Here is a 25,385-nt window from a genome sequence, read left to right as displayed (position 1 = left end):
TATCCAGTTGGGGAGGCCAGGGGTGCTTCAGATCACCCCACAAGGCACAGGATAGCCCCACAGAACTATCTGCCCCAAATAACTGTGCCATGCCTGGGAAACCCTAATCGGGGTGCCCTGTGTTTCAGCAGCTTCTGAACCACATTTCCTTAAATAAAAATCTATTATAGGAAACAGTTCATCATCAGCGGTGGCCTATTAAGGAAAGGGGTCCTTTAAAAAAAAAAAAAAAAGCAAAGATCCCAGCCGACTGAGATGCAAAAGAAAGTGAAGGGACCAGGTCCTGTCATGTGGATTAAGGTTTGAACCCAAAGTTGACTCAGGGGTTGTGAGCCTGGGGCCTACTGTCTTTGAGGGGGAAGGGAACTGGTGGAAGCGGCGTGCAAAAGGCCTTTCTGTGCCTCTCTGGCTGACACGGGTTGATAAGTTTCATCAGATTTTCAAAGAGGGAAGTGATTCAGGAGTCTGAAAACCAACCATTAGATCCCATTGCCCTGGCCTGCCCTCACCCACTCTCCTGACCAGAACCCCTGCCGTGGTCTCCCCTCTCTGACACCACAGCGTGCACAGGCCTCCTCTCCCTGGCCGTCTCAGAGCAGAGGCTCCACTGCCCTACAGACACAGACAGACAACGGCACGCAGACACCTGCCCAGCCGAAGACCCCCCTGGCCCAGGCCCCGCCCAACGTACGCAGCAGACTGACCTGGTTTACCTGGTCTTCATTTGGGTTAGTCACTCGGTCCAGGCCGTAGTCCAGCACATTGTTCGCCCCTGGCTGAATGAGGAAAAACTCAGTGTAAGGACCGGGAGAGTCTCCAGTTTCTGATTACCTTTGGATTCTGGCCAAGCTGCCCATCGTGAGACCAAGCTGAGGATTGTGGCCCATCTGTGGGGAGCTACAGGGGTGTGTAAGGTTCCTCAGGTGGGGGCGTCTTCCACCACCATAGCATCCCCAGAGGAAGGGAGGGAGGGTGGATGGGTGGCTGGACGGGTGGGTGGGTGGCTGGACGGGTGGGTGGGTGGGTGGTGGTGGTGGTTGTTCAGTCACTAAGTCAGGTCGGACTCTCTTGCAGCATGGACTGCAGCACTCCAGGCCCCTGGAGTTTGCATCTGCATGTCCACTGAGTGACGCTGTCTAACCATCTCATCCTCAGCCACCCTCTTCTCCTTTTGCCTTCCATCTTTCCCATCATCAGGGTCTTTTCTAGTGAGTCGGCCTCTTTGTATCAGGTGGCCAAAACATTGGAGCTTCAGCATCAGTCCTTCCAATGAATATTCAGGGTTGATTTCCTTTAGGATGGACTGGTTTGATCTCCTTGCACTCCAAGGGACTGGGTGGATAGATGGATAAATAAATGGATGGGTGGGTGGGTGGATGAATGGGTGGGTGGATGGATGCATGGGTGGGTGGGTGGGTAGATGGATAAACACGCAGACTGGATCGGAGTTCATGGGATTGGCACAGGGGCCTTCCAACTGCTGCGCTCCACGGCTCACTGCTCTGGAGAGTCCGGGCTTCAGTCAAGCACCCAGAAGTTCTGATCCAGATTCTGCCATCTCCCAGCTGGGGGGAGGATCTTGGAAAAGACTTCTCTCTGTGCTGAGAACCAGAGATGACCCCTCCTGTCTGTCTGGTTCTTGTGAGGATTTAGCACGATGGAAGCTCACAACGGAGGGTCGCTGTCACCAGGCAAGGCCTCGGTTCACCCTAAGATCACGGTGGAGAGGCCTGGCCCAGAGCTGGTCTCGGCTCTGCCGCCTCCACCAGGCCGCCTCCCCGGCCAGTCCTGCTCCAGCTCTGAACTCCTTCGGGCCAGCAATTGAAGTCTTTCACTTCCTCTGTTTGGTGCAGGCAACGATCTGGGACCTCCCATCCCAGGGAGATGGAAAACAGTCTTACACTCTCTCTCACACACACACACATACATACACACTTGACCCACACTCTGATGCAGTTTCTGGGACCCCAGAGGCAGCTGGAATGGAGACCCCTCAGAGCTGACGTCAGGGCACAGGAAACAAGGGCAGCGGTGGCCGTCAGCAGAGGGGGAGCCGCGCAGCTGCGTGCAGCCCAGGGCGGACACTCTGGATGAGTGCTCCCGGAGACCATCTGACGGCCTGGGCTGCTGGCCTGTCACTTGGATCGCTCCATCCCCACCCAAGACAGACTTTAAAGTGGATGCTCCTCAGACAAGACACGGCCCTCATCCCTACACTCCAGGCCACCGAGAGGCTGAGAGTTTTAAAAAAAACTCAGGGAGCGGAGACTCAGGGACATCCTGGTCTCGTCCCCAACTCCCAGTTCAGTTCCGATGGAGAGAGGCAGCCAGGAGGGGGCCGGGGTGTGAGAGCGGCTTCATGTCTGCTCACGTCTGTTCACGTCTGCTCACGTCTGTTCACATCTGCTCACGTCTGCTCGTGTCTTTCACGTGTGCTCATGTCTGCTCACATCCGTTCACATCTGCTCGGGTCTGCTCATATCTTTCACGTGTGCTCACGTCTGCTCACATCTGCTCGTGTCTTTCACATGTGCTCATATCTGTTCACATCTGCTCACGTCTGTTCACGTCTGCTCGTGTCTTTCACGTGTGCTCGTGTCTGTTCACATCTGTTCATGTCTGCTCGCGTCTGTTCGCATGTGCTCACGCTGTTCACGTCTGTTCACATCTGCTCACATCTGTTCACATCTGCTCATATCTGTTCACATGTGCTCATGCTGTTCATGTCTGCTCACGTTTGTTCATGTCTGCGTGTGTCTGTTCACGTCTGCTTGCATCTTTCACATGTGCTCACGTCTGCTCATGTCTGTTCACATGTGCTCGTGTCTGTTCACATCTGTTCCCGTGTGCTCAGGTCTGTTCACATGTGTTCACATCTGTTCCCATGTGCTCGCGTCTGTTCACATGTGTTCATATCTGTTCACGTCTGCTCACATCTGCTCACGTCTGTTCACATCTGCTCACGCCTGCTCTTTCACATCAGGCCGTGTTCTGAACACAGCTCCCCAGGGCCACCCATGGGGGGCAGGTAACTCTGAGCAGCAATCACGTGATGCTCTCATGACTGAGGAGGTGACAAAGGCCTTGCACGCCCAGTGACACCACGTGACGCTGTCGTGGGAGGCGGAGGAGCTCTCCAGGAGAGCGGGGCGCCAGCTCCCACAGGGAGTCAGCACCAGCCCTGACTGTGCCTCCCACACGGCCGAGAGGTGACTAAGAACGTCCACGCAGGGAAGTCCCTGGTGCTCCCGTGGCCAAGACTCCGTGCTCCCAACGCACGGGCCGGCTTCAGTCCCCGGTCGGGGAACTGGATCCCACACCCCACAACCAAAGACCCCGCGTGCCGCAGCGAGGACCTGAGACGGCCAAAGAGAGGAAGAAGCTTTTTCTGAAGGAGAAAGAAATCGCACCATGAGGCCTAGCGCGGAGCCCAGGCCAGCATGGCGTCCACACCAACGCCTTCACAGAGGGAACGCCTACGGGCTGTCTGTTCTGAATCCAGAAAGAAAATGAGCGAAACGGCCAAACCCTGATGGCTTCAAGTTCAAAGAATCCGGAAGCTTGGACACCGTGGGGGACGCAGGTCACTCTGGTTCTGAGAACTTGGTTCCCGCAAGAGGAGGAGCTCGGTTCTGAATAGCTGACTTCTCCGAATCCCTTCGCCTGCAGCGACCGGGTCCGAAGCAGGCGTGAACAGACACCGCCTCTGCTGCGCTGGGGGCGAGGCCAGCCTTCCCGGGAATGAGTGACAGGGCACGTGGCCGGCACGGCTGGTCTCTCTCGGCCTCTTAGCGCCCTCGAGCCCCACGCTCAAAGCCCCAGGCTGAGCACACGCTCACCCCGTCCTCCCGCCCCCGCCAGCGGGACGCAGACGAGGAAGGGAGAGGCGGCGCGGGGACGCCGGGGCGTGGCCACCGCGAGCGACTCCCGTTCCGCAACACGGGGTTGCTTCTGCCGTGCGGCCTGGGCTCTAGTTCTTTCTTCTTCTTTTAATTTTTTGGCCGCACCATGCAATGCGTGGCATCTTAGTTCCCCGACAAGAGACTGCACCTAAGCCCCTGCACCGGGAGCAGAGTCTTAACCACTGGACCCCCAGAGAAGTACAGTTTTTTCTTCTCATATTCTTTTTCAAGGCATCGAGTCCCAGCCCTCACACAAGGCAGACTCATTCCGGTCCCTCCGTTAGGGAACTTCGCTCCATCCTGACACCAACGGACGGGCGGCGGGCAGACTCCATCCAGTCAGTCCATTTCCTCTTCCAGCCAGAGGACCCTGGACGCGAGCCCACACTGAGCTCCTGCAGATTCAGTTCCAGCCCCAGACAGATGAGCCGCACGGGGGTGGGGAGTATGGTGGGGCGGGGAGTATGGTGGGGCGGGCAGCCGTGAGAGGAGGCGGGTGGGCCAGGAGGGGACTCACAGGGCACCTCTGCCGCATGAGGGTGGGGAGCATGGGTGGGGCGGGCAGGCGTGAGAGGAGGCGGGTGGGCCAGGAGGGCACTCACAGGGCACCTGTGCCGCACGGGGGTGGGGAGCATGGTGGGGCGGGCAGGTGTGAGAGGAGGCGGGTGGGCCAGGAGGGCACTCACAGGGCACCTGTGCACCAGCCAGTACGCCTTCTCCTGGCAGTCCAGCGCGCACCTGTCCACCTTGTTCCGCTCCTTCCCGGCCCTGAAAAGCCACAAGCCACGTTGGAGGCCAGGAAGATGCTGCATGCTTTGCTCACTGATGGCCCCCCTTCCTGATGGACCCCATTCCGGACCACTCTCCGGATCTGCCCAGATAAGCTGTACTTGCCATAATAATAATGACGATGATGAAAGTAGCGAACCCTAACACCACACTTACACACTGAGTACCCTGCTCAGAACTTCTACACATATTGACTCATCGAATCCTCCCGGTGAGCGAGCCTCACCTTGCAGCCCAGGGACTGAAGCAGAGAGAGGCTGAGCCCCCTGAGGGTCACGGGGCCACCAGGGGGCAGCGGCGGGAGCTGAACTGGGGACGGGTCCCAGAGTCCAGCTCCCCACAGGAGCACGGGCTGCAAGGCGATGTAGGCCCCATGACCAGCTGAGGGTCTGACCATCCCCACCCACGTCACCCCTGCAGAAGTACGGAGGACTTGCGGGGCTGACATCCACCCACCCGGCTTCTGAACTTTCCCTGCTCTGATAAACGAAATCATCAACATCTGAGGGAGGGCGTGGCAAGCAACTCCAGAGCCTGCATGGGGAGTCCCGGCTTCTCTCCAGCGTCACTTCCACTCTGCGGCTTCAGAGAATTTGTGCCAAGTCAGAGTTTTCCTGAGCCCCCCAGCTGATTCCTGGGAAAGGTTACTTGTGTTCCTTCCCATCCCAGTCTCCCCCGCCATCACAGGTAGGAAACGAGGCTGTGCTCATTATCCCACCGTGGACCCGTCAGCGCTGTTTCCACGGCGACCTGAGCTCTGCTCGGGGAGGCTCGTTCTCCCAGGCAACGCAGGATGACGCACACACTCTCTCAAGACTCGGTTGGCGGGGTCGTGTGCCAGCTCACGTGTTTGAGTAACTTCAGGACACCCAGCAAGCAAGGTAGGCGGGGAGGGCCCTTCCCGTGGGGCGCTCTGCAACCTCCTCCGGAAGTTAACTATAAACACTGTCCCCTTGCCAACCTAAGTGGATCTTCTACTGGGTAAACGAGCCAGGCAGACAGGCCACAGATGGCCTGGGGCACTGGGGACTTTCCATAATGCTGGCAGCCCTGGAAATACAGTCAAGGGCTAATTTACTGCTGTGTCCTCTCTGGCTTTGCTTGTCTGCAACGGAGCTTATTGGAGGAGAGTCGTGAGGAATGGGCTTCAAGAGAACCCTGAGCGAGGAATTATCTTAGTTTGTCACTTTATGATCTTTAAAGCAAAAGTATCCCTTAATTGATCAATTCTGCACTCATTCCCACAGTCATTTGATGTTATATTTATTGATCTCCACTCTGATCCAAGCACTGGGAGAACCAGACTGTGGAGGTCTGAACGTTAGCAACTCTCCCCCAGAATTCATGTGCTGCAGCCCTAGCTCCCGGTGTGACAGTACCTGGAGGTAGGCTCTTTAAGAAGCACTTAAGAGTTTAGAAGCAGTTAGATGAGGTCATGTGGGTGGGGCCTTTAGGATAGGATTCGTGCCCTGGGTACAGAAGACACTGGACAGCCTCTCTCCTCTCCCCACCACCCTCCCCCAACAAAAAGGCTGCCAGCCATCTGCAAGCCGAGAAGAGAGGCACCATCAGAAACCAAACCCTGGCGGAACCGTGAACTCTGACTTCCCCGCCTCCAGGCCTGTGAGAAAATGAACGTCTGCTGTTTAAGTCACCGGCATGACACACAAACATGTGTCTTGCCCTTGAATAGCTTCTGGTCTAAATGTTACAGAAAGAGTCAAGCAATAAATACAAAATCACAAGTTTCGCTGTGTGCTCTAGGGACACATTCCGTATACTGCATGCAGGATCAGGGGTGGCCACTGTGGCGCTTTATAAATCTGTCTACGGTTCCCCCCGCTGTAAGGAGGGTCTGTGTCCTCCCCCTCAGAGACCAGGTGGGGTTTCCAGCTGTTTTGACCAACAGAGCACGTCAGGAAGACGGCCCTGTGCAGCTTCTGAGGCTGGGCCATCAAAGCGGGCAGCCGCCACCCTCCTTCCCTGTGGTATTTGCCCTCAGAGCTTCGGACCACCTGTAGGTGGTGAGATGCCTCATGCTGTGAGGAAGGCCAAGTGACCTCCTGGAGAGACCCCGAGGGGAGGAAGGGGTGAACGCCAAGCCCTCCCCCTCACGGTGGACAGGGGTCATAGAACCAGGCGTGCGTGCTCAGGCGCTCAGTGTCCAACTCTCTGTGACCCCATGGACTGTGGTCCACCAGGCTCCGCTGTCCATGGGGTTCTCCAGGCAAGAATACTGCGGTGGGTTGCCATGCCCTTCTCCAGGGGCCCTTCCCGACCCAGGGATCAAACCTGGGACTCCTGTACTCCAGGTGAATTCTTTACCGCTGAGCCACCTGGGAAGCCCTCAGAACTTCAGACAGATTTAAAAGCACCACAGGGGCCATCCTGGGTTCTGCACGAGAGTGCACAGGCCATGTCCTTAAAGTTCGTGACCCAACATGTCATTTTATATTTACTTCCTGACTACTTGTGTGACTGTTTCATGGCTGCAGCCACACGAGAGGCTCTGATCCACAACCTCCAACCAAGCCGTCCCCGACTCCAGAGCTGCGGAAACTTCCGTGAGCGGAAAACAACTGTTGCCATTCGGAGCATGAAGCTTCGGGGTGATCTGTGTGCAGTAATAACTGCTAATCAGAAAAGCTTCTTTGATTGGGACAGACAGACACACGCTACCGTGTATGAACTAGGTAACTAATAAGAACCTACTGTATACACAGGGAACTCAATTCAGTACTCTGTACTGACCCACGTGAGAAAAGAATCTAAAAAGAGAGGGCGTGTGTGTATGTGTGACTGGTGACCCACTTTGCCAGACACCCAAAACCAACACAGCACTGCACTCCAACTGCTGCTGTTGTGTAGCCGCCCAGTCTCGTCTGACTCTGTGTGACCCCGTGGACTGTAGCCCACCAGGCTCCTCTGGCCATGGAATTTCCCAGGCAAGAATACTGGAGTGGGTTGCCATTTCCTTCTCTAACTACACTCTGATAACATTTTTTTTAAAAAGATAAACTTCTTTGAGCTCATGACACGTGAACTGAGGCGGCTCACCATCCGGCAGTGCTGAGCAGAGTACCCTCTCCCAGTCTGGATGCGACACCTCCAGCCTCACTCCTGCCACTCTCTGTGCCAGGTCCGCTTCAGGTGGGCACCCCCCCCGCACCGTCCCCCCAACCCCGCTCCTCTCCCTCCCTGCCCCGCCACCGTCCTCCCACCCCGCCCCCTCCGGACACCCCTCTCCGCTGCCTCCAGCTCCCCGGACAATGCCTCTCCCTTCCCTACGCCTAGGCCTAGCCCGCTGTTTAACACACAGACACCTGATAAAAGCTCATTTTTTTTTAAAGAAACAAGGAAGGAGGGGAGGGCAGAGGGATACCAGAGGACCAGGGCGAGCGCCGGCTTACCGGTACTGCTCTCTGGCCTGCATGATGACAAAGTCCCACTTGTAGTTAATTTTTTTGTTCAAGAAATTGTAGTTTTCCTAGAGGAGGAAGACAAAATGAGAACACTGAGCCTCAGGATCTTTGCTGTGTGCAATGGGCAGGGAGCCCTAGTCAACCAGGAGACCTAGCCAAACGCCCCCTCCCCACCTGCTGTGCAAAGGCTTCATTCACAGGGTGATGCCGAATCCTCAACAAGCTTTCACAACAGAAGCCACAGGTGGGCTTGGATTTTTTTTTTAAATAAATGTATCCTAGTCTGATTACGAAGATGGGAGTTGTGTGGAGAAGAATGTGGAAACTTAACAGTCAACAGCAGAGCACCACAAACCCACAGAGCTACAACCTAACACCGTGTGTGATGCTGGCCCTTCTACAAACGTGTTTGGGGCTTCCCTGGTGGCTCAGACAGTAAAGAATCTGCAATGTGGCCTGGGTCGGGAAGATCCCCTGAAGAAGGGAACGGCAAGCCACTCCAGTATCTTGCCTGGAGAATTCAATGGACAGAGGAGCCTGGAGGGCTACAGTCCATGGAGTCGCAAAGAGTTGGATACAACTGAGCAACTAACACTCTCACTTTCAAAAAGTAAACACAGCAAGATTGTTGCCATCTGCCCAGAAACCTAGCCTTTTGAGGATTAGGGTGTGTTCTCTGAGAAATCTGACTTATTCTGCCCAAAACAAAAGCCTGCACTGCTGTTTTCCCATCTCACACTCAGGTTCAAATCTCTCCATCCTGGACCTAGAGGTAGTCATACTGAGTGATGTAAATCAGACAGAGAAGGAGAAATAGCGCATGGCACCCCTTATATGCAGAAGCTACAAAGAAATGATACAATGTGACTTGTTTACAAAACAGAAAGAGACTCGCAGACTTGGAGAAGGAGCTTATGGTTGCAGGTGGGGAGGACGCCGGGAAGGGCTGGTCAGGGAGTCTGGGATGGACCTGTGCACACGGCTCTATTTAAAGTGGATAAGCAAGGATCTCCTGTCCAGCACATGGAACTCTGCTCAGCATTGTGTGCCAGCCTGGACGGCAGAGGAGTTTGGGGGAGAATGGACACGTGTATGTGTGGCTGGGTCCCTTTGCAGTCCACCTGGCACTGTTACAAGAGCATTAATCTGCTATACTCCACCACAAAATAAAAAGTGTTTTTAAAAAAATCTGTCCCTCCTATAATGTGCATCATCACACATGTTAACTCCTCTTATTTGGGGACAGAAAGGAAAGCAGTCGCTACTGTGAGCCCAGGAGTTACTGAGACAAAGGCTTAAACTACAGCAGGAGAAACCGTAGCACAACATGGGGGAGACTACTCCAACCAGCTGCTTCCAAATATTAATATAAGGGCGGATGATGGATGGGCACAGGATGAGGGAGGGAGGGGTGATGAGCGCATGTGTGAATGGAGTAACGGGGGGACGGGGGAAGCAGCTCAAGACTGCACTGCACTCAATGACAAGGACCTATATGTGAAAGCGTCTCCATACCTTCTCGTATTCCTCTAAAATCCCTTTCTTCTTGATATTTCGCTTGGCCAGATAGATGGCTAGAAAAGAAAACGACACCGTTTTCCACCCTCATCGCTTGTCGAAACCCCCCTATGAGCTAGGCTGCCACGCTCAGCGTAGCAGACAGGACACTCCGGGACCCGCTCCCGCCCCCAGGAGCCACTCCTAACACAGACAAGGTCGTGACGGCCACAGACGCCGCCAAGACGCAGCGTGCAGCTGGGCAGCATGGGGAGCCCTCGCCAGGCCGGGGGCGGGCGCGGTTTACCGTAGTCGACGTCTTCAGCCGGCCACTGCTGGGTGGGCCAGAAGTACGGCGTCTGCGAGAGAAACCAGGCGGCCAGGCTGACACAGGCTGTGCGCCCCGGGCCCCCCGCCCCGTAGCCTGAAACATGCCTCCGCCTCTGCCACCGTTTCTAAAGCTCTGGGAGGATGTGAAGCTGACCGTTAAACCTCCAGATGACATCCTGCCCCACTGACCCCAGGTCAAGGCCGAGGCTCACCTGGAATCGATAGAGGCTGCTGTCGGGCTTCAGAGTGAGGTTCCTGGGGTCTTGCAGGGGATAAATGTAGCCATACTTGACAATGAAGTTGCCCAAGTTCTGGGCCTCTGGGGAGGAGCAGGTGAGACAAGGAAGTTAAGAGCAGGGGCCAAGAGCAGAAGCTCACCGCCCGCCCCCACACAGCACCCCAAACGCCAGGACGGGCACCCCCATCCTCACGGCACTTTCGCCAAGAAGTGGGAGCAGCGGTTCCTGACCTTCGCTGTGGACAAGTACCAGCTGGGGAGACGGTCCCAGAGTGTCCCCCAGCCTGGTCGCCCCAGAGACAACTCAGTGCGTCTGGAGGGGAGCCAGTGAACCCCAGGGCTGACAGGGGCCAGGTTTGGGGTGATAGATGGGGACTTCCTGGAGGAACACCGTTGAGTCTGGAGAAACCCAGGAGCAGGGAGAGTGTCTCTGACCAACAGACCCTTCTTCACCCCGTGAGAGGCAGGAAGGGGCGGTCGACTTCTGCCCCCAGTTCACAGCCGACTTCTGCCCCAAGCTGGACTCTGCCTGCCCCCAGGGTCCAGGCCCTCCGAGCTCCCCTGCACACTTCACAGGCATCATGTCCTTCCAGACCAAGTGTACGTGTGCATCACCCCCTCCAGGAAGTCCTTCTTGACTGACTCCTCCCCAGTTACTCCTGCGACCTAGTAGTAGCAGTCGTCATATTAGTCGCTTCAGTCATGTCTGACTCTTTGCAACCCCATGGACTAGCCCCCTAGCCCGCCAGGCTCCCCTGTCCATGGGATTCTTCCAGCCAAGAATGGAGTGGGTTGCCATTCCCTTCTTCAGGGGATCATCCTGACCCAGTAATCAAACTTGGGTCTCTCGCCTTGTAGGCAGATTCTTACCATCTGAGCCACCAGGGAAGCCTGTGACTTACACATCTCAGTATTTTGTACGAAAAAACAACTGTGTCCCCCCGGTTATCACCCCTTCCATGTTGAGTCTGGCTGTTTTACTCACAAAGGCTTCAACTCGCCAATTAAAAGGTCAGTTTCTCAGAGACACGGGTTGAGCCCCACCCAGCTGCACCCAGATACGCCCCAGGGTGATGCCCACAGCAGCCCTCAGTCGGGCTGAGGACAGAAGGTGCTCTCACCCAGTCCAGAGATCCACAGGCGCTGGCTGATCCACTGGAGGACGTCACTTCCTGCAAAGCAGAAGGGTCTGGCCAACGTCAGAGCCTCCCCAACACCCACCCACACGCTGCCACCCAACTGGCCGCCTCCCTGTCCAGCCGTGATCTCGTCCTGCTGCTCAGATCTTCCAGGGACCTCCCTGCACCCCACCCCCCAACTATGTCCAGTCCGAACCCCCAGCCCATGATTCAGGGCCGCCCACGATGTGAGTCCAGCCAGACTTCCACCCCATGTCCCCGCCACCCCCTCAGCCTTCACCTCTCAGAGGTACTGACTCTCTTTTCTTACTGATACAATAACGGGTGCCTGGACTGTCATCCATCAAGAGGGAAGTAAACAGACTAAGTCTTGACCATTGGAAAAAAAAACAGCCCCAAAGCAAGCTGTCCATGGAGCTCTGGATGGAGCTCAGTCCTGGCAGTAATGAGAACCCGGATGGGAGGGGAAGGGGGTGCAAGGGGGTCGGGGTGCTGGGTCTCTGACGCCCCTACATTCCCCAGCAAAACTCTGATGGCCAGTGGTACATCCAAGCCTGGCCTTTCAGGTCATCATAAAGGCTTCTGTCAAAGCAGAAGGACGAGACACTTTCTTAGGAACACTCTGTAGTCTTGTTTACAACTTCAGACCGTGGAATGTGGGCTCTGCCTGCCCTTGAGCCCTGCACATCTGAGGGCTGGCCCCGGGGGCAACGCAGATGGGAGGCCAGCGAGCAAGAAGGCAGGGGAGGCAGACGGGGACAAGATCAGGGCACGGGGAGCCCCTCCCAAGGATTCACATTGATCCAAGGGCCAGGACAAGCTGAGCCCCACCAGCCAGCCGAGAGTGGACACGGGACCTCAAGGAAGCTGCGTGTCTCCTGCTCAGCCAGGTCCCCAGCCCCTCAGCAGGACATGCTCCTCGTCAGAGGCGGCAGCATCATCTCAGAACAAAGATGCACCCCAGCTCCAAAGCCATCGTGCAAATGCCAACCACCACTCTTTCTAGCAACCCCAGCCTGCTTCCCAAGGGCTGAGCTAGGTGCCCTGCCTGAGTGGAAACTGGCCCACGAAACACACCACAGGGGGGGAGCCAGGGTCTAAACCCCACTGCCTGTGCCCTGGGGTGGGGGGCACAGCACGGCTGAGGGGGGACGGCCCGTACCCGCCCCTTCGTACACACGTCCTGGGCGCACACATGTCCAGCCACCCACGTCCACATGCCCACCGTGACGGCTCCCGGGGGCCCCTGTCGCTCTCGCCTTTATTCAGCCCCTTGCTTATTCAAAAGCAGACTTCTTCACCTAAAATCCAACTTAAAATCCCAGGACTGGGTGTGTTATTAGACAGTCCACCCCACGTCTCTACACAGAGGTGTGCACACCAAGGAGTCCCCCCGCCCCCAGCTGGCAGAAGATGGGTTAGCGCTCCCCGCCAAGGAGCCGAGGACTTTCGCATCCACTTGGGCACTTCCTGAAATAGACCAGATGGGATTAGGGGCTCCCAGGGCATCTACCACATGATCTGTGCTGATCTCAGCTCGCACGTCAGCCCCGTCGTCCCCTAAGTCCCGGTCACCTGCCCTCCGAGGGGGCAGCAGCGCTGACCCAGTCTGCTTTGATCAGTGCCGATGCTACACAACAGGGGCTCCGACTGCAGTTGGGATTCACCCACGTAGGAGAAACGAGGGGGACCGTGGCTGAGTGGGCAGTGCCCCAAATCCGAGAACTGAGGGGGCCCCAGGTGCCAGGAAGGACAGTGTGTCTCACACACCTAGACAAGGGATGAGAGGCTGGACACTGGACTCGTGTGTGTGTGGAGGGGGAGAGTGTGTGTTTACTCTACCACTGCAGTGCAAAAGCAGCCACCGGTAATACATAAATGGGGACATGGATCTGTTCCAATAAAACTTTATTCGCAAATACAGAACAAGGGCTGCTTCTGGCCCGTGGGCTCTAGTTTACCAACACCTGTGTGTGGTCTGTTCAAGCCAAGACCAAATGGCCAGACACCTTACCCGTCATGGCGTGAGGGATGCTGACGACCTTGACCTTCTGGTTCTGCACCCTGACCCCTGTGTCCGGGTCCTGCATGTCCTTCACAAGGGCCTCGATCTGCAAGACAGAACAGCCCGGCTCAGCTGAGTGGCACCAAGGGAGTAAAAGATGCCAAGAGGAACATGGGGCGCTTACAACCAGGAGCCCACTGCTGTCTCAGGCCACTGGGCCAGCCGAGAGGCTCACAGTACAGGGGAGCGAGGAGACGCCCCGGGATGGGGGTGGAGGGGGTGCTTCTCTTGGACACGGGTGGGGACCGAGGGGCCTCGGGCTGCAGGAGGCACCACTTCTGCATTCACACCCGCCCGTTAGCCTGGGACACACCTGCTCCTTCCAGGGCTGCCTGCTATTCAGACGTGAGAGCCCGGGGCCCCGTTTCCCACGTTAGCTCCCAGAAGAAAGTCCACATTTATCCCAAAACTTGTATGAGAGGAAACAGCAACATTTCATGGAGTCCAGGCGCCCAAGCATTGGAGAATAGAAACCCAAGGTATGAGTTAGAAACCTGAGTTTCTCCAGCAGAAAGTCAGGGGGTTTGATTCCTTCTCTTTGCATCAAAAAAAAAAAAAAAATCTAGTTACAAAAGGTTTGAAAATAACCTTCCGAGGAGGAATAATGAGAGTTATTTTAAAAACACAATGAGGGGAGTCAGATTTCTCCCTGGCAGGTGTCACACTTCTCAGAAAGGGGGGCTGGTGGGAGGGGGAGCAGCAAAGGGACCTCGAGAACATTTGGGGTTTGGGTCCACCGTCCTCAGATGTTCTCCAGGGAAGTCCCCCCGGGGTCTCTCCAGGGAGGAAACCACAGGACTCTGGCTGGTGGTCTCATCTCCAAGAGACTCTCTTATGGCACCACTCCTCAAATTCATAGGTTGAGGTCCTGTCCCCCAGGACCTCAGAATGTGACTGGATCAGCAGACAGGGTCTTTGCAAAGGTGACCAAGTTAAAAGGAGGTCATTAGGGCGGGCCTGGCTGGTGTCCACTGAAGAGACGAGGTAAGGACTCAGACACACACAGAGGGGCTTCCCTGGTGGCTCAGGCGGTAACGAATCCGCCTGCAATGCAGGAGATGCTCAAGAAACACAAGTTCAATCCCTGGGTCGGGAAGATCCCCTGGAGAAGGATCTTCTCAGAAGGAGAACAGCAACCCACTCCTGTATTCTTGCCTGGGAAACCCCAGGGGCAGAGGAGCCTGGTGGGCTACAGTCCACGGGGTTGCAAAGAGTCGGACGCGACCGAGCGACTGACACACACACACACACCGGCCGGGGGGACGGGGCGCCACGTGAGGACGCCAGCAGAGCACGGCCCCACGGGCCCCGCAGAGCCACCCGGAGACCACTGCGCACACCTCAGCCGGGGCGTGCACTCCGGGCCGCGCCTCTGCTGTCGTGGCCCAGCACAGCCATGCAGACCCGGCTTCCAGCTCTGCCTCCGGCAAGAAGGCCCCGTGCCCATCACAGATGGGGCCATCTGAGCCACACCCCAGGTCCTCAGCAGGTGAGAGGCCCCACCTTTCAGCTTCAACTGCTGCCAATTCCCCTCTGCTCCTCCCTATGCCTGGGAGCCCAGAGGCCAGAGGGGATGGCCACCCGCACCCCAGACATCAGCCCCGTTCAAGCCCCCCAGGCTCAGCCCCCCACGATCCTGGGGAGCAAGAAGTTGGAGGGGGACCCGGGCCTCGCCTGACCCCGGGTGACCCCAAGCTGGAGGCAGGATGGGGGCGTTGGAGGCCACGTGCTGGGCGTGACTGCAGGCGTGACAGGGAACTCCAGTGTCACCAGGAGCAGGAACGGCAGCCCACCTCCCACGCCCACGCCACTCCTGCAGGAGGGAGCTGTCATTCACAGGGCAAGATCACGAGCTGGAATTTTCCTCGGAGCCCGAGAAGGTTCCCCAGGGGACGATAATCATCAGCCCTTTTCTGCACAGACAACGGGCAAGTCAGCGGCACCTCGGAGTTGTCTGCCAACAGGGGACGAAGGAGCTCTCCCGCCAAGGGCCAGTAGACACTGGATCACGTCGCCTACGGCTCTCCAACCCCTGGGGGCACCACTCCCAGACAGGCCCCTCCCCAAAACCTGCTCTGCCCACCTGACAGACACCTGGGAGGCACCCCCAGGGCCCCGCCAGCTGCTGCGGGCTCTGCATTTGTTTCTGCCGAGTCTCCCACTCGCCCAGTGGACCTGGCCTCCGGGAAACGTGTAACCTCCGCCGACCCCCAGGCTTGGCCGCCTGTCTCTGCCTGCGCCTGGCAGGTCCCCCGCCTCCAGGGCGCCCTCCAGCGCTGCTGCTGCTGACATGCGGGGCCAGAGGCCCTGTGCGCCTGGGGGTCTAGCAGCACCTGCCTCCCCCCAGAGATGCCAGGAGCAGCCCCTTCCCCACAACGTCCCCAGATGTCATTCAATGTCCTGTGGCCTTTTCTCTTCACCGAACATTCAAATCACCTGGGAAGCTTCTTCTTTTTTTTTTTTCAGAAACACCGATGTTTGGGCTCCACAGATTTAACGACTTAATTACCTCCTAAGTAAATCAGAAACTCTAAGGCTGGTGATCTGATGGCCATAGTTTTGAAAGTGCCACCAGAGTAGAGAGGCCCTCCTCCCCTCTAACCAGAATCGTTTTTCTAACATGGGAACCAACGGGTTTTATTCCTCCCCAACTTTAAACTGTCGAGCAGCTCCTCACTGAACACAGAAAGCATCAAACCCCCAACCTCCGCAAGACGTGTGCGGACCCTGAGCCCTCCTTCACCACCAGCCCTTCCATCATCAACTTCTCGCCGCCCAAGCTAGTTCCCCACTCCCTGAGGGCTCCCCCACGTCCCCGCACGATCCCCACATCCAAGCCCTGGGTTTCCCTAAATGCCGTTCTTCAGCGTGTGTGTGCTCAGTGGTGCTCAACTCTTGGACCCCATGGACTGCAACCCGCCAGGCTCCTCTGTCCACGGGCTTTCCCAGGCAGGAACTGTGGAGTGGGTAGTCACGTCCTTCTCCAAGGGATCTTCCTGACCCAGGGATGGAACCCTGGTTTCCTTCATTCATAGGGGGATTCTTGACTACTGCACCACCTGGGGATCCAGATAGCACCACCGACTCAACGGACTTGAGTTTGAGCAAACTTCAGGAGACGGTGAAGGACAGAGGAGCCTGGCATGCTGCAGACCATGGGGTCGCAAGGAGTCAGACACGACTGAGCCACTGACTAAACAACTCTCTAACGTATGCTCTTCCCCAGGGAGACGACGCTGCACCTCTGCTGTATACCCTCACACCTCTACACCTGGCAGACGCACAAGCTTACTGAACTAAGTGGACCAGGGGTGACCAGTGGCCCAGCGTAGCCCAAACTGCCCAGCTTTTAACACTGCAAGACAGATCAGGGCAGTTTTGACAACAATAGCTTGCTGAGCTCCAAGGGTTCAGGGCAGCTCTTACCGTCACAAAGGATTCAGCTAATTCTCAGGATAAGCCTAAGACAGAGGACACTTCACTGCAGATGGGAGCGGGTGCGGGCGAGTGATCCAGGACAGAAGCCTCTGCCAACCTCCTCCAATACCATTTATCTAAGAGCCCAGAACAAAATGAGCCACTTCATCCCCAAATATATCACCCCACAAGATGCGCTCCACCTGGCACAAGTCCCCAGGATGGACACCCAGTGCCTGGCCACCTGGTTTGAGAAAGCCCTTGCAACAGGAGGGTCCTGACTTCTGCGGCCGGCCTAGAGAGCCGAGAACCACGAATACACGCACTTGAAGGAGCAACCCAGGGATGCTGGAAGCAGGGTGTCTCTCTAGCTTACAAATCACACCATTTCTGTATGTACACATTAACCACACACACAAACACACACACACTTTAAATACTGCCGCTTTGAATCAGAAAACTGTAAACATGTTCATTTACTCTCTGGGCGCCTTCCAACAACGTCTGGAGACTGTCTCAGAAATGACCCAGCCGCGCCTCCTCTCCCGAGTAACAGGTTGTTTTCAGCCTCCAGCTGATCACCGCCCCGCTGCAGACTCTCCACTATAAACAGGTTACAAGGAAACCTAACCAATACAGACTAAGACACACAGACACACAGACACACAGACACACACAGACACACACACACGACACACACAGACACACACACACACACACACACACACACACACACACACACACACACGGCAAACCGTCACTCAATAACATCAAGGAGCGATAACCGACCACCGGGCCGCCCCCAGCCCAGCCCACGTCCCCACCGGCACTTCCCCGAGGTGGTCCCCGCGCTCCTCCCGGGCCCGGCGGATGGCACCGCGCTCACCTTCCGCAGAAACGCCATCCTCGGCCTGTACTGCTGGCCTTGGTGTCGGATGGTCATCCTGGCTCCTGGGACTCAGAACCGGAACGCACGGGACGGAAGGGGAAGCCCCCGGAGAGCGCGCCCGCGGCCCTGAGCCCGAGAGGAGCTAGGCTGCCCGCCTCGCCCTCGACCCGCGCCCCCGGGAGCCCGAATCCGCGCCGGCCAATCAGCGAGCCGCGCCCGCCCGGGCGAGCGCTGCGCTGGCGGCCACCTGGCGCCAGGGGGCGGTGTCGGGCCGGCGGGCCGGGGGCGCCGCAGGTGAGGTGCGCCCGGGGCGCCAGGATGCTCTGTGGTCCAGGGCGCCGGGATGCTCTGTGGTCCAGGGCGAGCCCTTAGGCAGGATGGGACTTCGCTGGGAGGTAAAACAAGGGGCGGGTGGCGGGGTGGGGGGCGGAGGGCGGCGGGCGGCGAGGAGGAAGAGGGAGAAGGGGGGCGTAAGAGGTATTAGTATTAGGTGTAAAACAAGGATGTATGCACAGCACGGGGAATATAGCCAATATTTTATAGAAACCACCATTGGAGTGTAATCTTTAAAATTGTGTCACTATACTGCAACCTGTAACTTATATAATATTGTTCAGCAACTACACATCAATTAAAAAAAATTTTTTTTAATTTTAAAAAAGGGAAAAATTACTTTATGGGAAAAGGCATTTTCACGACTTCAAATAGGCTTTGCTTTTTAGACAGCGCTGGGTTTCAGGGAAGCGTGAACCTCCTGGCTAGCCCCTGCTGTGCCCCTCCCCGGATGGGTGACTCTTTTCCAGCAGCCTTACGGAGTGAGAACTGACATACATTAGTGCAGGAATTTAAAGTGAGCAACCTGATGGGCTTCAGTGTATGTATCCACCCAGGAAACTACACCCACAGTCAAGTCAGGGAGCACGTTACCCCCCAAAATCTCCTTGTGGCCTTTGTCCCTCTCGCTGACACCCCCTACCCACCCCCACCCCGCTTTTCTGACACTTCGATTAGTGGGAGAGGTGGATTTGATCAAGTTACATAATCTCTCTGAGTCTCTGTTTTCTCAGGAGTAATAAGAAAGAGTCGGGCTCAATGAACTCAGAATTACTCTCCAGTCTTGAAGTCTCGAGACTCTAACATGTGAAGGAAAATACACAGCTCGATCAGCCCGAAGGCTGACAGGGTGGGATTTAGCATCCCTACATATCGAGGCCCTGCTGCCCTCAGACCAGCCAGCCCAAGGCTCCACGTGGCTGAAGATTGGATGCCATCGTGGACATGCCCCAACCATTCCTGCCACATGGGATGGGGGGTGGGGCAAGAGGGAGCCCCACTCCTGACGCTCAGATGCCACCCCTGACTGTGGGGTCGCTCAGGCTCCACAGGCCTGGGCCCCAGCCGCCACCTCTGTCATCAAAGAAGAGCCCAGAGGGCCATGGAAAGCAAGGGTCTTCCTTAGGGCTTTCCAGAGCAAGGGATTTTCCAAGTTTCTGCGCCTTCTGCTCTCTCTTGGATTCCCCGGGAATGGCAGTGTCTGGAAGCGTACAGGAAGACGGCTGATACGGGAGATGCCTGCAGGTAAAAACATAATCCCTGCAAGACTTGTCTTCTAACATCCAGAGCTGCCATGTCTCCCATATGCTGGTTTTGAGGATCAGCTCCACCCACGCTCTTTGCTCCCATATGTGGATTTAATACTGCCTTCTCTCTCACTCTCTCTGCTCTTTCTGGGTAGGTGGACGGATGGATGGATAGATGGATGGATGGATGGATAGATGGATGGATGGATGGACGGAAAGATAGACTAGTTAGATAGAACATTGATGGCACAGACGGATGGTTAGATGAATGGATAGATAGATGATTTCTGGTTATATCAACACAACCTTGGAAAAGCCACTTCTTTTTCAGAAAAGCCACTGTCCCTTTTCCTCTTTATGTTTGGAACACATAAATCCTCCTGGGTTCAAAATTCAAGTCACTTCACAGGTTACCAAATTTGGTGTTTTGTAAAAAGTACACATATTTAGTGGAGGAGAGAGTGGCCACTAATGAGTATTGAGTTTCCTCTCGGGGCTGATGACAATGTCCTGGAACTAGACAGAAGTTAATAGTCACACCACCTTGTGAGTAGACAAAATGACTGAACGGTGTGCTTTAAAAGGGTGAAGTTTATAGTATGTGAGTTACATCTCAATTTTTAAAGTGCAAGGTCAGAGAAAGTTTTCCCCAGGTCCTGCTCTTATAAGGCCCCCTCCCTTCCTTAAAAATCATCAGTGGCAAAAAAAAAAAAAAAATCATCAGTGGCTCCATCAGCTCCCTGAAAAGGCTCATCCTCCCTCAGTCTGGCCTGATCTGAATTGTCAGCTGTAGTTTCACTGCCCCTCGACATGGAGTCTCTCCCTTTCAGCAGCCCTGAATTTTACTTTTTCTCCAGCACGTGGTGGGTTTTCTCCCCTCCAAATCTTCTCCCCTGTTGCATGTTCTGCTCACGTCTCCCTCCACCCTCCTCCCTCAGCACGGAGTAGATGCCACCCATGTGGCACTTTTTCCTTGCAGATCTGGGGGAGATAACTGCTGCACACCTTACACCCCCTCGTATTCTGAGTTTCGCCGAGGACACGGTCAGCCTGCAGCTTGTGAGCGGCGGGTTCTGGGCTTTGGTTCTGGCAGGAGGCAGATCTGATTGTGGCATCGCCGATTCCCGTGGTATCAATACCCTACTGTTGTGCCATCAGTGACCACAGGGCTACTGGACGGGAGGTGAAGGTCCTTTGTATTTGCTGGATTCATTTTGCAGCACCGAAGCTTGCTAAGAACTAGCAAAATCTGAATTAGGGCACCATTGCATAAAGATTTGGTGAAATCTTTCACCAAAGATTTGAAAAACTTTCTAGCAACTAGAATATTCCATAAACTACATAGGTTATTTCATGGACCAGGGAACCAGGAGTCACGGGAATATTCACAGCTTAAGTGGCCATGGTACTGGATGTTGTGAATGAGATCTACACTCAGCGCTTGCGTCTGTTCTGACTCTAAGAATTACTGAGTCTCAGACCATGTGGCTCCACGTGAGTCTTGTTCAACAGAGAAACAGATGGTGATATCACTCACCCAGCATCACCACTGGAGGCTGGGCAATCATCCGTGAGAAAGGGTTTTCTGGGGACTTCCCTGGTGGCTCAGTGGTAAAAAAGAAAAAAAAAAAAAAAATTCCACCTGCCAATGCAGGAAACACGGGTTTGATCCCTGATCCAGGAAGAGCCCACATGCTGTGGAGCAACTGAGCCCATGCTCCACAATTACTGATTGAGCCCGCTCTCCACAAGAGAAGTCACCGCAGCGAGAAGCCTGCACCCTGCAACCAGAAAGCAGCCCCGGTTCTCTGCAACTAGAGACAAGCCTGCACAGCAACGAAGACCCAGCACAGCCCAAAACAAATACAAATAAAGAAAACTAATTTTTTTTTAAAAGGGGTTTTCTGGCTGCCCGGATCCATCTCGTCCGTGCCTAAGGAGGCTCACTCTCCACTCTGCATCATGTGTGTGAACGTTTGCACCTGATTATTGGGCTCACAGGGCAATATCTGATATCTTGAGGGTAGATTTGATTTCTTTGAAGGCAGTGGTCATTTTCCCTGCCAGTCCCCAAGAGAAGAAATGGGTTCTAAGGCAGAAAAAAAGCAGCAGTCGTTCAGAAAGCCAGGCTTGGGTACCAGTAGATTGCTGATCACCAGCACCTGCCCTCCATACGAGAGCAAGTCCAGAGCACGAAGAAATGGAGTCTGCAGTCTCCAGGGATCGTGGCGTTTTCGGTAAGAAAGTGGCCCCAGTTTCATGAGGTTGTCACCATCTCCCCGCTGTCCCTCCTCTAGGATTCACTACACTTTCACTCGTTGGTCCAGTGCTCTCCGCTCTGTGTCAGGGAGTATTCAGTTTTGTTCGACAGACTTGACCGAGCACCATTTCTGGGGTGGGAACCGTGTCAAGCGCATGGTATAATGGTGAGTAAGACACGGTCCTGGCTTCCCAGGGGGCTCAGTGGTAAAGAACCTGCCTGCCAAGTAGGAGACGAGGGTTCGATCCCTAGGTCAGGAAGATCCCCTGGAGAAGGAAATGGCAACCCACTCCAGGATTCTTGCCTGGGAAAAAAAATCCAACGGACAGAGGAGCCTGGTGGGCTACCAGCCATGAGGTCGGGAAGAGATGGGTACGACTGAGCATGCACGGAAGACATGGTTCTGTCTTGAGGGTGTCTCCCGTAGGTAAAAAAGGACGAAAAATAAACTTCTGGGGCAATGCAGTGGATGATGTGGGATCGTGGGAGGCAAAAACGAAAAGGAAAAAACAGAAAGCTGAAGAGAGCACGCTGAGATGAACTCATCATGGCCTGTACTAACAGGCCTTAGTACACCTGCCCTATCCCCCAAGTGTGTGGTACAGTCTCGGAGTAGACGCCTGTTATGAATGCCCCCAGTGTGGTAAAGCAATCATACTCCAATAAAACAAAATACCCCCAGTGAACAAATGGGTAAACAGAGTGGAAAATGGGGGGTAAACTAAGAGGTTGGGAGTAACATGCACACACCACTACATATAAAACGGATAACCAGCAAGGACCTGCTGTACCGCACAGGGGACTCTGCTCAGTGTTCTGTGGCCGCCTGGTCAGGAGGGGAGTTTGGGGGAGAATGGACGCATGTACGTGTACGGCTGAGTCCCTTTGCTGCCTGAAACTATCACAACACTGTTAAGTGGCTATACTCCAATTCAAAATAAAAGCAACACAATAGATGACCACAGGCCTACCGTATAGTACAGGGAACTCTAACACTGCAACGGCCTACCTGGGGAAGGACTCCGAGGAAGAGTGGGTATGTGCATGTGTTTAGCTGATTCACTTTGATGTACACCTGAGATGAACACAACATTGCACACCAACTGTACTACAATTTAAAACAAGGTTTTTCTTAAAAAACGAGTAGAGGACAAATAATAAGCTGAGGTTCTTAGTACCCCTATGAGGTAGCACCCAGGACTGGGACCTGGGCAGCCCAGCCTCTGACCTCAAACCTCGCCCCCCTGACGTGCTGGGGCGCTCCCACCTGGCACGCCTGGGTCCTGCGCCCACCTCAGACGACTGAGAGCTAGCTGGTTTCCACAGAAAAATCATCACTTTAAAACTGCAACAAACAAAACTGGGTGTTGGGCGAGCAAACCCAACAGACGTTCGTGGGAGGATCACTTCAGAAACGCAGGTTTTCCTCTCCCCTCCACTTCTCTGATTGTCTGCCCAGGATGAATCCTCCACAGATGTTGGATGTTTGTGTTGGATGCTGTGAAGTTTTTTAAACCTAGACGATTCTACTTTTCCTAGCTTCTGTATTTGTATAGTTTCTGTTCTCTTCTTGGACCAGAAAATCCAAGTAAGAGGGTGCTAACAGGAGCCTCTGAACCCAGGCGAACCAGTGGGCCCGAGGGGAAGAGAAGGAAGGTCTGTCTGTGGGCCCCGCAGACCCAGGGCGCCGGAGGGCCGAACCCGGAGGGACACAGGAGCCGCGGGTCCAGCGGCCAGGCCGGGCTTCAGGCCCAAAACTTACTTCAAGGGTGAGACCGCTTTAAAAAAAAAACAAGTCAAGTGTGAGCGAATGGGCGCCAGACTTCACTTCGATAGAGCCCCTATGGCCGCGCTGTGAGAAACGGGGCCCTGGCGCGTTCCCGCAGCTCCACATTTAACGTCGTGATGAGGGCAATTCCCGACTCTTGCCAGCTGCGCCGCCAGGCGCGCACAGGTGCCAAAGGGCAGGGAAGGGCCCCACGCAGAGCCCCGCGCCGCGTCCGCTTCCGCCGCCCGCCGCGCCCGGACCACAGAGACGGGGGTACCGCCCCACCCCTAGAGAGGAAGGGCAGGCCCCGCCGGCGGGCTTCCGGCGGCGGCCACTTCCGGCGGCAGCCACTTCCGGCCCGGCCCCTCCCTGCGCCTGCCCGAGCCTGGGGGGCGCGCGCTAGTGAGGGTGGGTCTGCCCCCCAGCTCCCGCGGCCCTTCCCGAGGGCCTGGCTCGGGGTCGGCCCGTCGACCCCCAGCGCTGTGGACTTGTCTCCTCGTTTCAGCCCCTCGAGGCGACTGGTTTGTGGACAAGAAGGGTGAAAACCCGACCTAAAAGGACGCGAGCTAGGGCTCGTCGTGCTGTGTCGGACCGGCCGCGCGTGTAAAACGCATCAAGTAACAGACACACGCGTGCAGGTGTCGGGGGAAGGCCCTGCCGGCGCCCCGGAAGGGCCCCCCGCTCGGCGCGGGCTGGCGCTCAGAACCGAGCCCCCGCCCGGAAGTGGGCCTGGCGGGGAGACCCGTTCGGAACCCAGCTTCTTCCTCCTCCGGGTAGCGGCTGGCCGCCGGCACCGCTGACCGCCCGGGCTGAGTGCCCTCAGCTGTGAGGAGCGTGGGCGTAGCCATCCTGGCCTCCTGTGTGAGGCCTCCTCCTGCAGTCTTATCGTCCTGTCCTCCTGTGAGACCCTGCCCTACTCTGACCCTGTCCTGTGTGGGACCCTGTCCTACTGTGTGGGACCCTGACCTACTGGAGACCCTGCCCTGTATGTGACCCTGTCCTCCTGTGAGACCCTGCCCTACTCTGACCCTGTCCTGTATGTGACCCTGACCTATTGTGTGACCCTGATCTACTGTGAGACCCTGTCCTACTCTGACCCTGTCCTGTGTGGGACCCTGCCCTGTATGTGACCCTGACCTCCTGTGTGACCCTGCTCTCCTCTGACCCTGCCCTGTGTGTGACCCTGACCTCCTGTGTGACCCTGCCCTGTGTGTGACCCTGACCTCCTGTGTGACCCTGCCCTCCTCTGACCCTGCCCTGTGTGTGACCCTAACGTACTGTGTGACCCTGTCCTACTGTGAGACGCTGTCCTCCTGTGTCATCCTGGCCTCCTGTATGTGACCCTGTCCGCCTGTGAGACCCTGCCCTCCTCTGACCCTGTCCTGTGTGTGACCCTGACCTACTGTGAGACCCTGTCCTCCTGTGAGACCCTGTCCTCCTGTGAGACCCTGCCCTACTTTGACCCTGTCCTGTATGTGACCCTGTCCTGTGTGTGTGACCCTGAACTACTGTGAGACCCTGTCCTCCTGTGAGACCCTGCCCTACTCTGATCCTGCCCTGTGTGTGACCCTGTCCTACTGTGTCATCCTGGCCTCCTGTATGTGACCCTGCCCTCCTCTGACCCTGTCCTGTGTGTGACCCTGACCTACTGTGTGACCCTGTCCTCCTGTGAGACCCTGCCCGACTCTGACCTTGTCCTGTATGTGACCCTGCCCTGTGTGTGACCCTGACCTACTGTGTGACACTGTCCTGTGTGTGACCCTGTCCTACTGTGAGACCCTGTCCTCCTGTGAGACCCTGCCCTACTCTGACCCTGTCCTGTATGTGACCCTGACCTACTGTGTGACCCTGATCTACTGTGAGACCCTGTCCTACTCTGACCCTGTCCTGTGTGGGACCCTGCCCTGTATGTGATCCTGACCTCCTGTGTGACCCTGCCCTCCTCTGACCCTGTCCTGTGTGTGACCCTGACCTACTGTGAGACCCTGTCCTACTCTGACCCTGCCCTGTGTGTGACCCTGACGTACTGTGTGACCCTGTCCTACTGTGAGACCCTGTCCTGTGTGGGACCCTGTCCTCCTGTGTCATC

At 56.0% G+C, this 25,385-nt stretch overlaps 1 protein-coding gene across 6 annotated transcripts in view; it reads right to left on the bottom strand.

The window, feature by feature from the left end:
* Positions 1–25,385, bottom strand: part of RGS9 (regulator of G protein signaling 9) — a 60,256-nt gene that overhangs the window by 31,157 nt on the left and 3,714 nt on the right. For 2 of the 6 annotated variants that reach the window (XR_003506948.1, XM_027519208.1), the window contains exons 1-9: positions 17,686–17,866; positions 13,332–13,428; positions 11,300–11,350; positions 10,153–10,259; positions 9,918–9,969; positions 9,629–9,687; positions 8,102–8,178; positions 4,589–4,670; positions 714–776 (exon numbers count right to left, since the gene is read on the bottom strand). Coding sequence is in view for 4 of the 6 variants with exons in the window: in XM_027519208.1 (XP_027375009.1) it covers positions 714–776; positions 4,589–4,670; positions 8,102–8,178; positions 9,629–9,687; positions 9,918–9,969; positions 10,153–10,259; positions 11,300–11,350; positions 13,332–13,428; positions 17,686–17,742 (645 nt within the window). In the remaining 2 variants the exon portion in view is untranslated. Of the gene's footprint in view, positions 1–713; positions 777–4,588; positions 4,671–8,101; positions 8,179–9,628; positions 9,688–9,917; positions 9,970–10,152; positions 10,260–11,299; positions 11,351–13,331; positions 13,429–17,685; positions 17,869–25,385 lie in introns of those variants that run through there. The other 4 variants (XR_003506947.1, XM_027519209.1, XM_027519211.1 and 1 more) reach the window with 4 other exon arrangements.

This window comes from Bos indicus x Bos taurus, chromosome 19 (assembly GCF_003369695.1).
Source record: "Bos indicus x Bos taurus breed Angus x Brahman F1 hybrid chromosome 19, Bos_hybrid_MaternalHap_v2.0, whole genome shotgun sequence".
NCBI lineage: Eukaryota > Metazoa > Chordata > Mammalia > Artiodactyla > Bovidae > Bos > Bos indicus x Bos taurus.
Note: the sequence above shows the minus strand (reverse complement) of the source record. Positions and strands in the feature narration are given on the sequence as shown.